Source organism: Malurus melanocephalus, unplaced genomic scaffold, assembly GCF_030028575.1.
Source record: "Malurus melanocephalus ecotype Western Australia unplaced genomic scaffold, MMel_1.1 scaffold_383, whole genome shotgun sequence".
Lineage (NCBI taxonomy): Eukaryota > Metazoa > Chordata > Aves > Passeriformes > Maluridae > Malurus > Malurus melanocephalus.
This window is the reverse complement of record NW_026623615.1, coordinates 178,757-195,669: the sequence shown is the minus strand read 5'-3', so window position 1 is coordinate 195,669 and position 16,913 is coordinate 178,757. Positions and strand designations below refer to the sequence as shown.

General features: G+C 39.8%; 1 protein-coding gene across 1 annotated transcript in view; it reads left to right on the top strand.

Moving 5' to 3' along the window:
• Window positions 1-16,913, top strand: part of COL15A1 (collagen type XV alpha 1 chain) — a 125,688-nt gene that overhangs the window by 91,173 nt on the left and 17,602 nt on the right. The window contains exons 23-32 of the mRNA XM_057379049.1: window positions 2,195-2,260; window positions 4,070-4,105; window positions 6,555-6,617; window positions 8,625-8,702; window positions 8,829-8,864; window positions 12,597-12,650; window positions 12,731-12,790; window positions 13,949-14,017; window positions 14,368-14,409; window positions 16,722-16,767. Coding sequence (XP_057235032.1) covers window positions 2,195-2,260; window positions 4,070-4,105; window positions 6,555-6,617; window positions 8,625-8,702; window positions 8,829-8,864; window positions 12,597-12,650; window positions 12,731-12,790; window positions 13,949-14,017; window positions 14,368-14,409; window positions 16,722-16,767 — 550 coding nt within the window. The remainder of the gene's footprint in view (window positions 1-2,194; window positions 2,261-4,069; window positions 4,106-6,554; window positions 6,618-8,624; window positions 8,703-8,828; window positions 8,865-12,596; window positions 12,651-12,730; window positions 12,791-13,948; window positions 14,018-14,367; window positions 14,410-16,721; window positions 16,768-16,913) is intronic.

Genomic DNA, 16,913 nt, shown 5'->3' with positions numbered 1-16,913 from the left:
AGGATAGGATAGGATAGGATAGGATAGGATAGGATAGGATAGGATAGGATAGGATAGGATAGGATAGGATAGGATAGGATAGGATAGGATAGGATGTGTGATCTGGATTAGAAAAATAGTATTCAGAGACTCTTAAGAACATTGGAAGTGATCTCTGGCGGTCAAATCCTCCTATTCAAAGCAGGGTAGTTTCAAACTCAGTTCCTGGATACTGAATCCACAACAAATATTGGAAAAGGATGTGATCCGGTAGCATTCATCTGCACATGATTACAGGCAGAAAAAGAGGCATTCAGATTTCGCAAAACATCAGTGACAACAGGTTTATTCGTGTGCTAGGTAAATCCCTGACAACTGAAGGCATGCACTGTCCTGGCCTCATGGAATTCAGATTTTCATGATATTGAATGGGAATATGTGCTTCATACAGAGCCATGTATTGAGATGGATTGCATGGTTGCCTGATAGACAAATGGACCAGTCCAAGCTTCCAGAGAGATTCAGGACATACTTTGGAATCCAAAACAAGGCTAAAGTGTCAAATAGGACTGTTAGAGTGAAAGAAATGAAACAAGTGACAAAAACAGAGTAAGGATACTTTTTCACCTGAAACACTTACGTGGAGCAAGCACTTACATATGGTCGTACATTTGTCTATCTTGAATTGTACTGTAGGACCACGTGATACAATTGGTAACACCTAATTAAACCAGAAAGTTAGCTAYCCGAAACCAAAATGAAAGCCTAATTGTGACATCAGGACAAGAATCTGATGGGGAGCAGCCAACATGSATTTGCTAATGGCAGTTCATTCCTGATCAAAATCATTGCTTCTCTGCAGACAAGGGAGGGGCATTGAATTTGTAGACCCTGACTTTAACAGGACYTCTGATGCAGTTCCCCAAAGCCTTGCTATCATCACTCTCATGACCTATGAAGTGGACARGAGAATGATAAAATAGGCCAGGAATTGTCTCAGCTAATAGACTCAGGAAGTTGTGATGGCTTTCACAAGACTGCTGCTGGAGTACTGTGCTCAGCTGTATGATCCCCAGCACAAGAAAGACATTGACATGCAGGGCTGCCGAGAGAGCTGGGTCTTCTCAGCCTRGTGAAAAGCAGGCTAAGGAGAGACTTTGTTTCTGTCTGCAATTACCTCATCAAAGGATATGGAGAAGATGGAAGCAACCTCCTCCTCCTGTAGGTGTGTGGAAATATTATAACATGCAACAAACCCAAGCTGGAAAAAGGGAAATTCCAATTAAATATAAATAAAACGTTTTTTATCCTGATGATGATCAAATACTGTACAACAGAATTGTACATAGCCAATAGCAGAATTTCACTCTTCATAGCTTAACTTTGCAAAAACTATGTATCTTATTATTACAGCTGTCCCAAAACAATTGTGACATCTCCATCCTTAGATGTGTTCAAGAATTAACTGGGAAAGCCCCTGAGTGACTTGATCCATTCAGACCTGCATTGGGGAGTGTTAGACCAGAGCTCCAAAGGTCCCTGTCGACCTTCATTATTATGATTCTGAATCGAATTATACAGGAATGCCTGGGCTAATGGGGAGCTCACCARTTCCAGGACAGGAAGCAGTATAACAGCAGTGCAGCTATACTGCTCTGTTCAGGAATCTTGAGACTCAGAGTTGGGTAGATGCTCCACATCCAGGTTTGAGGTTCCAAGCTAGTTACAGGCACAGCAGCATGATCAGGGCTGCCTTAGGAATCCCTGAATGGCTCTGCGTGGTGTGATGCAGACATGTCCAGCATATAATTAAAACTTCAGTTCTGCAACAGKATGAGTGTGCTCAGACTGACTCACCATCTTGGAATGCCAGTGACATACTGGAGCATAAAACCTCCATTTCATCTTTATCTTGCTGAGGAGAAATTACTTCAGGCTGCAAGATTTGGTGTCATAGCTTTCAAATTAAAGCTGTGAGTCAGTTAATTCAATTTCTGAAAGCATTCTGAGATCTTTACAGCAGAAATGTAAGACAAAGCCTAGGTTTTGTTATTCCATATGTATAACAAAAACTAGAAGTAGAGAACCTTTCCTGTGGCCTAATCTATGTTTGGGGTTTTTTCATAGTTATAAAGAGATCATTGTACATTTCTAAAAATATGTGTGTGCCTTAGRTAATCAATTTGAAATAACCTGTTTCTTAACCCCTTTTTAGTTACTTCTCAATGATACAGATGGATTTTTTAACTTCACTGAAATTAAAGGACTACTTGGGCCTCCAGTGAGTACATGCTTCTTTATTAAATCTTCAGATTTGCTTTATCTTCAATGTCTTCTTTTGATTATCAACCAGCAATGAGTTTTCTATACTTCAAGATTGTGCTCCTGGTAACTTCGGTACTAAACTCTGTGGAAGTAGTTTCAGGCAGAGCCAATGTTCTGTGTGAAAAAATTACTTTTATACATTTGTATTAAATAAAGAAATTGGTTTATCTCTGAATCTGAACTATATTACAGAATTACAGAAATGTGGAACTGTTGCAAAAATAGAGACCAAGACTTAGATTTCTTTCATTTTTTCCCTTCTTCTTTTCCAAGTCACAAAGATGTGGGATAAAAAGTATTCTGCTCAGTTCTGTGTGAGACTGCAACTACAAATGCTAGGCTCCTGYGTGAGTTTAGTCTCACACAAATTATAGCTGTGGATAAAACACTAGGAATTTCATGAGAGAACAACAACATGTGAAATTCAGGTTCTGCTCTAGCTGCAAAAGAGTTCAGTCGAATATTTGAAATCCTGAATGCTTCTTGGTAATGATTTCAAGTTCCTAGGACTGGATCCAAAGAGAAATCTACMTTTTCCAAGCTGTGGAGTCTCCTCAAACTTGCCCGGAAGTGTACAACATGTTGCATTTTACAAAATCTTAACACCCACAAATTAAGCAACTTGCTTCACAGCTAGTTTCACTTGTGCATTGTTGTTTGTAAATTTCTTTTTTTTTTCTTCTTTGTGAGCAGTGTGACYTCTCTCGCATTCAATCCCTGCTGAAACAAGAAAAGTCAGAATTGTGCATAGCCAATAGCAGAATTTCACTCTACATAGCTTAASTTTGCAAAAACTATGTATCTTATTATYACAGCTGTCCCAAAACAAATATTTACTGAACATGTCATTGAACTGGGAAGAAGGGCATTAGCTCTAGCAACAGCTTGCAACCTTTATCTGCTAGTCTAGCATGGCTCTTTCCCACTTGTTACATGATAGGAYAACTTCATGTTATTGTGGCTGCACTCAGCTGTGCTTATGGTGAAACAGTTTTCATGGAAGAGTATTTTCATGTGTTTCCCAAAGACCTGATTCTCCTAATCCCTGGAGGGATTGTCAGGATGCCAGGATAGGCAGTATGKATTCCTTTGTGTGAGCTCTGCACAGGTACTTGCCATTCCAACCTTCATTTTGTGACAGGTGTTAGAGTCACATTCCCACAAAAAAAGAAGCAGGTCCTGTAACTTGAAGCATGGTTGCAGTGGGAAGGATTTGAAGCTCAGGCTCTAAGCTCTAACCCTGGTCAGGAAAGAGGTGCAGTCTCATTTTGGGTGGGGTGGTAGATATCCCGCTGATCTGAATCAGAGCTAAAGTTTCTCTGCAGTTACCACAGCATGGCAATCTTAAATATGCCCAATACAAATGCCAGTCCATATTTCTATTCACAGCCTATTATACATTGTGTTTTCTATCCAAAGACATCCAGGAGCAAAATGGGAAAGGTGGGTGGGCTGCTGTGGTCTCTGTGCTGGCATCCGGAAAAGATTCAAAGAAGGCTGAATTATGATTGCATGCCTTTCATATGTAGAATATGTCGTCCTTTTCTCAGTCTTTTCTGGTCTCTTCAGTTTTTGAAAGRAAATGCTAAATTAGAAGCATAGGGTGTTGTGGAGGTTCACACCTWTACCATTGACTGAATGAAGTTCTTAATTCAGTCGCAGATGTGTTGATATTCACAAGTCACAGTATACATGAAAAATGCATAYTCTATCTTGCAAGTCTGTAAAATGTGTTTGTAAGAGTGTGAGGTTTTTGATTTTGCAGGGGCCAGATGGCAAGCCAGGTCTACCAGGATTTCCTGTAAGTATTAAGTTCCTAAGACTTAACCTTTCTCCAGTATAGTTTTATATTTTAAAAATTTATATTGTATGCTATTTGCATGAGGYCTAATGTATTTTCATATAGGACACTGCAGGTCTTAGAGAATTACCAGCTATGGTAGAAATTTACTTTGTTGGAAATGAGGCATACTCTGCTATGCTTATTTCAGTGTCAGTTCTGTAGTTTGAATCGAGGTGTAATTGATGGAAAATTACTGCCTAAGGAAAGACCAATCCATATAGGTGAAAMAAATGGACTTCTTAAAGTTATCTACATATGTGTACATAATTGTGTTATTCTTCAGGCTTTTTTGTTACCACCACAGAATGCAGTAAAGCCCTACAAGACATACCCTTCTTATTTTRTTCTGCAGGAAATATTTATGATTTTTTATAATAACATACCAGGGCTACCATGTAAGCATTGCACAACCATAGTATTGAGAAGTGCCTTACGTTATGCCACCTACTTGTTGTGCTCAGACTGCTATACCATATAAACATATATAAACATCTTCACTAATGACTTGGACACAGGACTTGGAAGGAAACCAAATTTGGAGATGATACAAAATTGRTAGGAGCTGTTCACTCCCTTTGAGACAGAAAGGCCCTGCAGAGATCCTACATAAATTAGAGGGCTGGAGAGTCACCAACTGAATGAAGTTCAACAAGGGAAAATGCCAGATTCTRCACCTGACATGGCGTCACCCTGTTTGTGCATATAGACCAAGGGGATGCAGGAGAGCAATGCCAGGGAAAGGGACCTGGGGGTCCTGGTCARTGGCAAKTTGAACATGAGCCAGCAGTGCCCTGGCAGCCAGRAGGGCCCACAGTGTCCTGGGGGGCATCAGGCACAGCAWYRCCAGCYRGGCACGGGAGKGGATTGTCCCRCTCTGCTCTGACCTGGGGCAGCCTCATCTCCAGTGCTGCCACAATATAAGAAAGATAAAAAGCATTAAAAATGTCTAAAGGAGGGCAACAAAGATGGTGAAGGGCTTTGAAGTGAAGCCATATGAGGGTTGTCTGAGGTCACTTGGTCTGTTCAGCMTAGAGGAGACTGAAGGGAGAGCACATTGTAGTCTACAGCTTCCTTTTTAGGGGGAGACAAGAAGCAGAAGGTCTTCTGTGATGACCTGTGACAGGACCCATGGGAATGGTCTGATGCTGTGTCAGGGGAGGTTTAGGTTGGATACCAGGAAAAGGTTCTTCCTCCAGAGGRTTGYTGGGCACTGAAACAGGCTCTGCAAGGAAACAGTCACAGCACCAAGCTTGRCAGAGTTCAAGGAGTGTTTGGAAAATGCTCTCAGCCACATGTCGTGACTCTTGGGTCTCCTGTGCAGRGCCAGGAACTGGACTTTGATGATCCTTGTAGGTCCCTTCCAACTCAGAATATTCTATGATTCTGTGATTATTTGGCTTATGACTTCAGATAGTATTGTTCTAATTATTGTTTTCATATTCTATGTAATGTGATGGAATTATTTTCCCTTGTTAYGATTGTTTCACAGTTCAGAGCATGCATATGGTCTGAGGATCCTTTGTCTATTGCCTGAGAGCAACTAAGGAGAAAACTGGGAAAGMTGACAAAAGATGTTAATGTAATGCTGGCAAATTGCCCAAAACTCTGCAGAAGGTTGCTTATTATGTCCTGGGTACTGTGGACTGCATAGAAAACCATAGAAAGAGGATAAAAAAGCTCCTTAAAAACACATTTCATTTGAAAAAGAGCTGATAACATGWAGAAAGTGATATAATGCATTATTGGTCTCTGTCACTTATAGAATTTATACAGATATGAAAATGCTGTTCTTGTTTTCACATTATATCTTTTATTTATCTCCTGACTAACAGAGAAATTATGTAGACCTGAGTTTAGCTCTTGGTCGGTTAAAAAGTATTGTTCTAAATGCTCTTGAAAGGTTGTAAAGCACAATCTGATCTGAGTTCAATGCTTTTCCTGCAGAACAGATAAAGAAATAATCTTGTTTTCAAACAGATAATCTGCATTTCAGTTGGGTTTCTTTACATATTGTTAAAAATATACTTTCAGAAATTCTGTTGAAAATCAGTGTGCCGGAAGGATCAGGGAGGGAGAGAAGATAGGGTTCAGAGGAAATAGAGAATTTTAGGTTGAATTTCCACCCTTATTGTTTGACTATTTCCCTTTGTAAATGTGTGTATCATCTACACTGATAAATATCAGGGATTTTTCTTTTTATTCTTTCTAACAGATTCTTCTGATGTGATATTTGGTTCAGGGAATAACTTGATTCAGAGAGCAATTTAGTCTTGTAAGGCTTCTGAGATTGCAAGCAGAGTGATTTAAGTTCAAGTTTGCCAGTAATTTCAAACTACATTTAGTAAAATTGCCTAGCTCCATATTCTTCACAGATATCATGATAGATTTTTACACTTGTTTTGCCTAGGGCCCACGGGGACCAAAGGGTGACACTGGTTTGCCTGGATCACAGGGRCCTAAAGGACAACAGGTATGAAAAAATGCGTAGTGGAAATCATATGCTGAGAAATGTGTTAGATGAGAAGTACTTAGTGTCATTAAAAGGTCAATGGTTCTAATTTTACTTGGGATTGTGATGTTACTAAGCTCATGTGAAAAACTTACTAGGTAGAAATTGAAAGTGCTGAATGACATCCCTTGATGTAAKCCCACCAAGAGCTAATCTTCCTGCYCCAGTGTTGAAATTCATMAGTGCAATATGCACTTATCAGCTGAAGTCTGTGTAAACATTAAACATGGAGTAACCTCTTCTTGCCAGCTGATTGCTATGCTGACACCCTGGGATCCTGTCCAAAATAAAAAAAAAAAAGATCTATCCTTTCTTCCTCCTGTYCCAGAGAGGGCTTTGCCTACAGAATAAAGACTGCAATTTTCAATTCCCAAGGAAAGTGCAAGACTTGGGGAGCTCTCTTGTTAGGGTTCTTTCTCTTACTTCTTCACAAAAAGTGTGTATTTTATAGCACTGCTGAAAGGTTATTAAAGACTAACTCTGGACTTTTGTAAATATTGCAGCTGTTCCAGTTTTCTTCCCCTGCTTGCCCACCTGCAGGAAGCAGGGGAGAGGAACATCTAATGTCTTGGAGATAACAAAAAGAAAAAAACAAACAAACAAATTTCTCATTATTCTTTCTAAGTAGCTGAACTCACTTTCTCAYGATAGGAAGACTTGGAAATGGTTAATTATGGTTTAAATGGGGTAGTCGGAGAAGAGCATCATCATTGCTCAGAAGGAAGGAAACTTCTCAGGCCACAAATACCAGTCCCCTTCAGTCATAAAATTTCCTGTTCTTTTACAGAGTGCATGTCATGATCAAGCTCAACCTTAAAACCAGTTGGGTGCTTTTTGTTTTCGGTTGTTGAGGTTTTTACTTTCGTTTTTTGGTTGATTTTTAATTTTTGCTTCTGGTGTTCACACTGGTAAGAACCCAAAGTTTTGAAGACATCTAATTTTGSACATACCAAAAACCTAGTGATGTATCTGTGGCTGTTTCTGAGGTGTGAACACAAGATTATGCTCAAGAGTGATGAAGTTTGGGAACCACAGTAAAGCCGTACAGACACCTAGAAGTATTTTACTTAAAGGATCATGAAATTCAACCTCAGATCCATAAAATCTCACAGACAATGAAGTCAGTGAAGCATACCAAGCCTTAGGGAGACTCCAAAGTATCCAAAGTTTCTTCAGGGAGTCTTCAAAGACMCCCAGCGACTGAAGAACCTGTGAGGAGAACTGAGTTACGACACTTAAAGCTCAGTAAAAGAGCAATATCCTGGACTGACATTTTAATCARCAGTGCAATTGCTAGTTTCAAGACAGATTTCTTCCATGAGATCTTGGAAAAGATGTTGTAGCAAGCTGTCTGAGATAGGCAGAAGAAAGTTACAGCTGAAAGATGCAAAACTGGAACCATGAGCCAGCACTGCGAAGTGATAATTTGTGGTTATGGAAGAGGAATGCAGAAAGTCACAATTTGAATGCTGTGGATTGGTCCTCATTAAGTTTAATGAGGTTGCATCATGCCAGGCACATAGAGAGAATGACCCATGCTTTCCTGATAGTAAAATCTGAACACTTACTGTTCTATCAAGATTTTACATTTCCAGCAGGATTTGCTGACCATTGAGCTGATGGTTGACCAGAAGACACCAATTACCTGTCCGACTTTGGCAGAGACCTTTTGTGAATGCAGCATGTTTCACATAGTTGCTCTATAGAGAGCAGTTGAAGTCTTTTAAAAAAAAATAAGTACTTATTCATCTCAGGGAGATAWTTTTAGTGCACTTTATTATGTTTTAAGAAAGATCATCCCTTTTCTTCCCCAGAATCAAGTTTCACTCTACTCACACTGATATAATTTTATGGTTGATATCACAGCATGAGTAATCTGTCATGCTTCAAACMAAAGTAATGTTGCTTTGACTTCTTCTGATTCACTGAGAACTGCTCTGTAAACAGTAATTACTTTGATAATTGCAGGGTGAAAAGGGAGAACCAGGAGCTATCATTTCTGCTGATGGATCTTTAACTGAATTATTAGGAAGAAAAGGGGAGAAGGTGAGCTAATACTGTGTCATTRTTGTGTTCCTCCAGAACTATTTGGTGGCCTTGTTACCAGCCACCTCTGCTAGACATTSCAGGAATTCTCCTTGTCATTGCTTTCCCTGTGTTTGTCCTCAACAGGGTGAAGCTGGAGTGGTGGGACCAGCGGGACCAATGGTAAGATGATTCCAAAGATGAATGACTCTTATTTTCTTATTTTGCTTTGGCTTTACAGACTTCAATAAATGTAAAGGTAGCTTGGTTTAGTTTTTAGTTCCTTCCAAACAGGGATGATAAGGAGTATCCATGCTTGAGGGTGATCACCGTCCTTCAGAAAAGAATGTGGTTGTTCCATATGTGGTGCTGTGAACTATTGACTTGRTACAGAGTTCAAATCCTGGTAGAACAAATGTATCTGTGAATATCTAAACCYACAATGAAATGTCATTACAGCTAGAAACTTACATAACATGACTGACTGAGCTGGGTTTGTTTAGCCCTGAATAAAGACTGAGTGCTCTAATTGCTCTGTACTGTGGCCTGAAAGGAGATCATAAAACAAAGTCAGGTCCTTCTCAGAGGTGCACAGAAAAAAAGACAAGTAATAAAGATCACAAGTTCCAGGAGGGGAAATTTCACTTCGATATAAAGAAAAAATTCATATTAAAAGTGGTTAAACACAGAAATAGGTGCCCAGAAAGATGGTGCATTGTGGAACAAGGTGTTAAGTGGCACARCCTAATTTACAAGCCTAATTCACTAATCTGTTTTGTAAGCAAGAGGTTGTGCTASAGGATGTCTCTCTTTTTATCTAAATTATTCTTTTTATATGACTTACRTTAAAACAACTAACTGCATCAGCTCAATTTCTGTCAATGCCAATAATTTGCAACTGCCTTGGATTCTCAGAAAGCTGCACACCAGGCAGCAGAGGAAGACCATGTGCCAAAATCAGGATTTGGATACCTTCTTTCATGTATTTGGTCTGATACTTTTGACTGGACACCCAATGTTGTAAGAAAGAACAGAAATTAGTTATAAAATAAGAGCAAGTGCCCAGGCTCAGCACCAATTTCTTCTAGTCTAGTATGCCAAAAATCAAGGATGTGAAGGATGTCTCTTACRCTTCTGCTTTTGATGCAGCCTGGTTGCTGTTGTGCCTCAGTAAATGTTAGTAGGTGTTGACATTTCTGCACACTAAGGTGTGTAGGAGATTTTTACATCCATTTCTGTAGTCTTCAAAAGGGGTTAACTGGGTATGTTGAGTCACTGCTCTCTTAATTGCTGCATATCAGAATACCCTGAGGAGGCCATCCTAACTTACCAGAGAGGATGTTCCTCTCCTCCTATGTGTCTCATGGTGAGCTGATCTGTCCTTTTCACTTCACATAGAATAACTCTGAATGAACATGAACTTCAGAGATAATCTTGTCCACATCACTGCCCCAAGCATGTCCCTTTAACTTGGGGACTTGCCAAGTGGAATTTTCAACAACTCTTGAGATAGAAATTCTACAACCTCTCTGGGCAGCACATTCCAGACATTTGACAAAGTTCTGGGTAAAAAAAGTTTTTCCTTATATTTATTTGGAATTTCTTACGTTCTGAATGTGTTCATTGACTCTCATCCTATTTCTATGCATCGTGCAGACATGTCCATTTCCTGTCAGCCCCAAACTCTGTGTTTTACATCTCCTTTTGTCCTGCCACGCAATGCTTCACACAGTTCCGCATGCAGACAAGGAAGTTCTTGCCAGCACTGGTGGGAACGATCATGCTGCAGGAAAGTTTGGCACACAGAACCTATCTCAAGGCTTTGCTCAGCCAGTTGTCAGCACAGAACTCTTGTTTGATCATTGCTTTTAATGGGGTTATACACTTTGGTGTTGTCCCATAGAAAAAAAAAAAAAAACCTCCCATTGTAGTTAGTGTGAATCCTGTGTAGCAAAAATAGACAGACTTCAGAGTGCTGGACCAGGGACTCTGAGGCTTAACTTCTCAAAGGTTTTAGTACAATGGCTCTGTTCCACTTTGCTYTGAGTAAGACTCTGGCCCAAGAACAATTTTGAGGTATCTGGGGGTTCTGATTGTTCCTCTCTGCTCTTAGACTCATACACAAGTTTCCAGAATTTGAAAAAAAATCCCTGCTCATTGCTCCTCTCCTTTTTGAGACTTAGCTGGACAGAAGAGAGGACCACAGGAGTTTGGAGCACAAGCAGCTACAGGGAAGTAGTCATTTGGCAGATAAGAACTAGGGATAGTCAGGAAGTCAGTACCATTATTAGCAAAAGCAGACGACACAGACTCAATCCAAGCTCCTTCACAGGGGAAATGAGAACCTTTTAAAGTCAGTGAACAAATGGCTGCATGTCACTGAAGAGGAGCACTTAGTAAGAACCTCAGTGTCAGCCTGCCCAAATCTACTGTGCTGTTGTAAATGAAGTTTCATTTTGTGGCAAGCAGTCTCCTGGGGCTTCCTTGCTTCCTTCTTTCACTTCTARCTGTGATTGCTGGCTTCTGTCTTGGGGACTCGCTAACACCTGTCACATTGGGCTGGCACTTCGACAGAGAAAATAGTGAAGGTGGCTCCAGCTTGTCAACTCTCACATTGTTAATGTTTGTTTTAAATTCCAGTTAAAGCGTGAGATTAGACACTTCTCTTTATTTAAACAGAATTTGATCATATGCACAGAAATTGCCCTCAAACAGGAGAAAAAGTAGAAGATTAATAAAGGTCTTCACCTTCAAACAGTTTCAGCTGACATTTGTGAGCTTTAAGTCCTGATTACAATGGTAACWTTATGAATCAATATGTTTACATGTTAACCGCTTACAAATTTTGAGTCTAATCCAGTCTTCAGTTTCAGCAGGATAAAAATTACGGCAACTAATCCATGAATTTCAGATTGATGTTAAGACAAATTATCTCATCATCTTCATCAGATAAATTACTGATGAATGTACATATCATTTTCAATTAAATTGTATCATGTGAAGGGTTAAACACACTCATTGTMACATATGAGTGATATCTGTGTGAGATCTGTAGACAGATTATTTAACAAGCAATGCAAGAAGGAGTWTCTCAGCACTTCAGCAGACTTTAAAAAAGGAAATGAAACCAGAAAGGCTGACACATATGTAAAGAGGTTGTCTAGACCTTTGTGGTTTTGCTGTTTCAGGAAGCTGACAGCATCTGAACGTTTGTAGATCCTCAGATTTGCTGCTTTTTGTTGATCACTTGCAGGCTGCCTAGAAGATGCGTGCCTGCAAATGCCCCATCATAGGTCATCCAGAGTCCTGGACCACCTTTYCCAGGCAGCCTGCTTGTCTGATTTTTTGTGGTGGCTTGTATGACTTTGTGAGACCTAGTGGGTCAATCACACTTGTACAAAAAAGGAACTGTTCTGCTTCAGCTATCAGCCCCATGAATACACAAACCCAGGCTGGCAAGAGGCAAGTAGAAGCCTGGCACTGGATGAATTCTCAGGCTGATCCACAGRCATTTCCTCATGGAGCCTGATTCAAAAATAATTAGGAAAACAAATTTAAAAAAGAGGAGAGGCACAAAGCCTACATGTCTAACTTCTTTTTTTTACCTGACTGATGCATTTAATTTTTCTTTGATATATGGTGACTTAGTTTTGACTTGCACACCCTACAAGGAGCTGGGAATTCAGACTTTATTTCAGGTAGGTGGTCTTTTCCAAACCAGAGCTGACTGTGACATGTAGTCCTCAGCCTCTGAGATCATCCAGCAGATGAATCAGAGAGGATGTTCTGTGCATTTTCTACAGGCAATCATAGACTGATTTTTATTGTAGATATAAAATTTCATCATCTCTTATTAAAAATAATCAAATATATGTCAACAAAATGCACCATCATCACATTTTCTTTTTTGTCTAGGGGCCAATAGGACCTACTGGACCCAAAGGAGAACTTGGTTTCCCGGGACGTCCAGTATGTATTATATTCTCAAGTGGAATAAAGATAGAAAATCTTGCTTCTGGCACATACTAAATTATTTCCACTTATTTCAGGGCCGTCCAGGMCTGAATGGACTGAGAGGTGTGAAAGGTGATCGAGGTGAAGCATTTCATGTAAGTTATTTTGTATTGCAATTAATTGCAAAAAAAAACCCAGACTGTTCAAATCTGAAATCTCATTTATTTTAATTCCTTTCAAATGATGATGGGACTAAAACTCAAAAATTAACTAGAAATAATTATGTTTCTGCTACTTTTCATATCTAATCATTGAAAAGTCTACTTCTGGGTCCATGKGGACACTTCTTGCAGATAGGCATAGTTGTGTCAGCTCCCAGGTTGTGTCAGCTCCCAGCACATTATGTGTGTGAAWCACTGCTAGCAGAGCAGCTTCAAATAGCAAAGGATCTGGAATTCCAGTTCCTTTATATGTATCAAGGACTTCCTGGTCCAGGCCACCAGTGTGACCTCTCATGGTGTGAAATTATTCCCACAAGCCCAGGTATAAACACCACTTGAACATATCACAAGAGAGTGGTATCTGCTTTACTAACTACGGAATGTGGCTTTCAYCTCTTGAAGAAGGTGTAAATAGAAATTTTGTTCCTAGAAAGTGAAAACAGACAAATTCAACAAATTCTAATTGGAAGATAATGACAGAAAAGACGACTACCCACAGAAAATATTAGAATAGATTTTCCTTTCCTGTATTTCTTCAAACAATATTAGAATTCATTTTCTGGATTGCCTGCCTTAACCAAACAAAAACTATTATAGCAAGTACAAGTAGATGAAGTGCATCATGTTAAAGCAAACAAGCAAACAAAAGAGTCTACATGTTCTAGTAGACCTTCCTGGACTGCCCAGGAAAGATAAAATCTAATGGATCTCTAATTATTGATGAGATGACATATGTCACCTCACAGAAAGTTGSGCTGATGTGGACTGAAAGGGGAACATGGTCTTCTGCCAAGTTTTCAAATTGCACAGTGAAGAGCTGACACACATTTTTYGTAAAAGGCAGTCACGCCTCCAGTCTAGCAGGGTTTCTTGGAGGTGCTAATTAGCATGTACATGGCTGACTGGCACTCAAAAATATATGAATCTTAGCAGTCTTGAGAATTCTAGATCAGTGTAGAATAYCTAATTTTCCTTGGATGAGAGATCCACTGCCTTTAATTTCATTTCAATTTGSAGTGCTTTCAGGGTTCCAGTTTGGGGTTGGGTTTGATATTTGTCTAATATTTTCCTTATTTTACTTTCTCTTACCAGGGCCCTCCTGGCTTGCCTGGGCCCCCAGGGCCCCCTGGACCTCCAGGACGCATACTTTATGTCAAAGGAGTAAGTACAGCAGGTGATCAGTGGCAGGTCTGTCACAGAAATGTGCTGCTCTAGAAATAGTTTCAAAGGCAAATATCAAAACTTGTTTCAGGCGACACAATTCACAGTGGGTGACCTTGCTTGTGTGAAGAAATAAAAGGTCTCTTAACCAAAGACACTGTCATCAAAGAGTTTTGCTTCCATAACCCCACAGGGAGGGAGATGGTGATGGACCTGGCWGCAAGCCGGGCTCTCTGCTCGGGAGGTGCTGGTTTTGTTTCCAGGCTTAACCACATCATGATGGTTAGATCTGTGTGGTGCACATGTTGGATCCTACCTATGCTCATTAATTTCCCTCCTGTTTTCAACAGACAGTTTTCCCAGTCCCTCCCAGGCCTCATTGCAAAATGCCAGTAAGTCACACACGCCAAATCTGCTCTTAGCAGATGGTGCATGGCCATTACAGAACATAACCAAAGCACCTGTACACCTAAACACCATAACTTTGCAACTTTTCTCCCCCTGCTTTCTGCTTTGCACCAGGGATGTGTTTTACCAGTTCTTCAAGATAATAGATTTTCAAGTGTTTAGCCAAATATGAAGACTTAGCCATGTGAAAAATGTGTAACAGAACTAGAAACACTAACTAGACTCTTTTGCTTAAAGCACTTAGATTACTTGTTTTTTTTCTAACACTTTTAATGCCTTTCAAAGCTTGTGTTTCCATAGTTTAAGAGTTGCTCTGGGGAGCTGAATGTGTATGCATACAGGTACATGGATTTTTTAGATGTATGTTTAAATATTGTCCCTATGTTGTTATGTCTTTAGCTGTTTTTAATTTCCTTGTCCAAAATAAGATTTGTTATGTGTTTCGTTGTGGCATGAAAGATGCATCAGAAAAGAAAGATCACGTTCTTAATTTGACCTTCAAATGCAGTCTCTTCACATAGAATGGCAGGAGGTGAAGATCTGCCCCTGCTTTTCAAAGGGAATGACAAAGCCTTCATTACCTTCAAAGGACCTGCAGTTCACATATAATATGAAAAGAAAGGAGATGGGTTTAATATTTTCAGAACACCCTTGTGCAATTTTTGTTCAATGAATTACAGAAATAGAATGAATGGTGAACACAGAGGTTCAACCTGGAAGTAATTTCCCTCGGTCAATATCCTACTGTGAAACTGTAGGTACTTGGAAAGGATTCTGTCTTTGGGAGCCACAGTCCACCCCTGAATAGTGTAGGGTTCAGGACAGTGGTTCAATTTTTCTGTTAAACAGTATAGCTCAAAAGAATACTGTGCCGTCTCCTCCAGTTTGCATTCCAGTTCTTTTTCCCTTTTGACATCCTCTGTGCTACGTGTGTTGATTCTCATCATCACCCTAACCTTGTATTTCAACTTGTGATCATTTTGTGAATTAATGATACATAGTCATTACTCTGTGGTAATTTGCCACTCCTACAGTTTTGGCCTACTACCTCCACGCATCATTTTTTTACCTCTTTGAATTTCTTCCTTAAATCTTCTCACTCCCGCTGTATAATGTTTGTGTATGTTGATCACCTATGTCCATAATCACATAAGTATTGATCAGCCTTGCTTCTGAAACCTGATTGGACGAGGCCCTGAAAACTGATGTAGTTGGATCCTCCTATGAGCCAGACAATCTCCAGAGATGCCTTCCAACCTCAACTCTCCCRTGATTCTCTGTGGAATGATTCTAACAAAACAAGCCTATTTTAGCTGAATCTCAGATAATAATAAAAAGCCACTTTTCAGCAAGGTTACAGTCAGTGAATAGGAGCACTAATTTTCACSTGCACAAGTAATAGAAAGATGTACTTATAAACATTTCTTCATGCACCTGAGTATGCAAGATAGATTTGTCCTACATTTGTGAATGATCTCCTAAACCTATCTGAGTTTATAGATAAGAAGTCTGCTGTTCATGCCTACATAAATGAGTGTCTATAAAGAACTACAGACAGAACCCCACCAGTTTTCCTCATGGGAAGTGAACTTCTGAAGTTAATGGAGCTATCCATGTGAGTAAGACTTCTATGGGATGACATTACAGGATTAGCCAGATGTAGCAACTTGCATTTTTTTATACACTTGCTTAGTTTCCTGTAAATAGTACAGCAAGTACCAAGATTCCAAGCACAGTGCCACATTTTAGTTCCTACATTGTCCCTATTTTGAAGACAGGCATAGAGGTAGGCTGGCTGCTATGGGTAGCTGGTGTCAGAAGAGGATAGACCAGAAAAGCTTCTGCCTCCCTGTTGTGGTCTCAATGCATCTGGAGCAGATTAACATCCGACATAACACAGCCCTGGTCTGACGAAAAAGATTACAAACACAAGCAATTATCCTACAGTCAAAAATCATATCCTGCTTCCAAACAGGGTGTTGTAAATTCACAATTGMTCTTGGAGAATGAGTTTTCTGATGCTTCACTAGCACAACTGAGAGTAGGATTTGCTGATGCCTCCAAAATGCATGATGTTACCCTTTTGCTGAAAGCATGTTGCATGTTAAATAGAGCATGAGCCTCATAAAAACTTGATCAGCTAATACTCAGACCCTGTCAAACTGGAGTTAATCTCAGAGTGTTGTTATGATATTTACTAGCATGCAGACTTGACAGGCTTTTCAGTCCCACCAAGTAATGCATTTTCATTGCTTAACATGTATGGATAATTTTTAATAGATTTCCCTGTCTGCAGGTGAGCACTCCGTACCCTGGAAATCAAGAAGTTCTTAACAATCATGGTGGGTAATTCTTTCCTTGTACCTTGGTTTAAATAAGTTCTTTTTGTTTGGTTGGGTTTTTCATACTTAAGGGTGTTTTCCTTTTTCTTGGCTATTGTGTAACTGGAGGAAGGGAAGGGAAGGGAAGGGAAGGGAAGGGAAGGGAA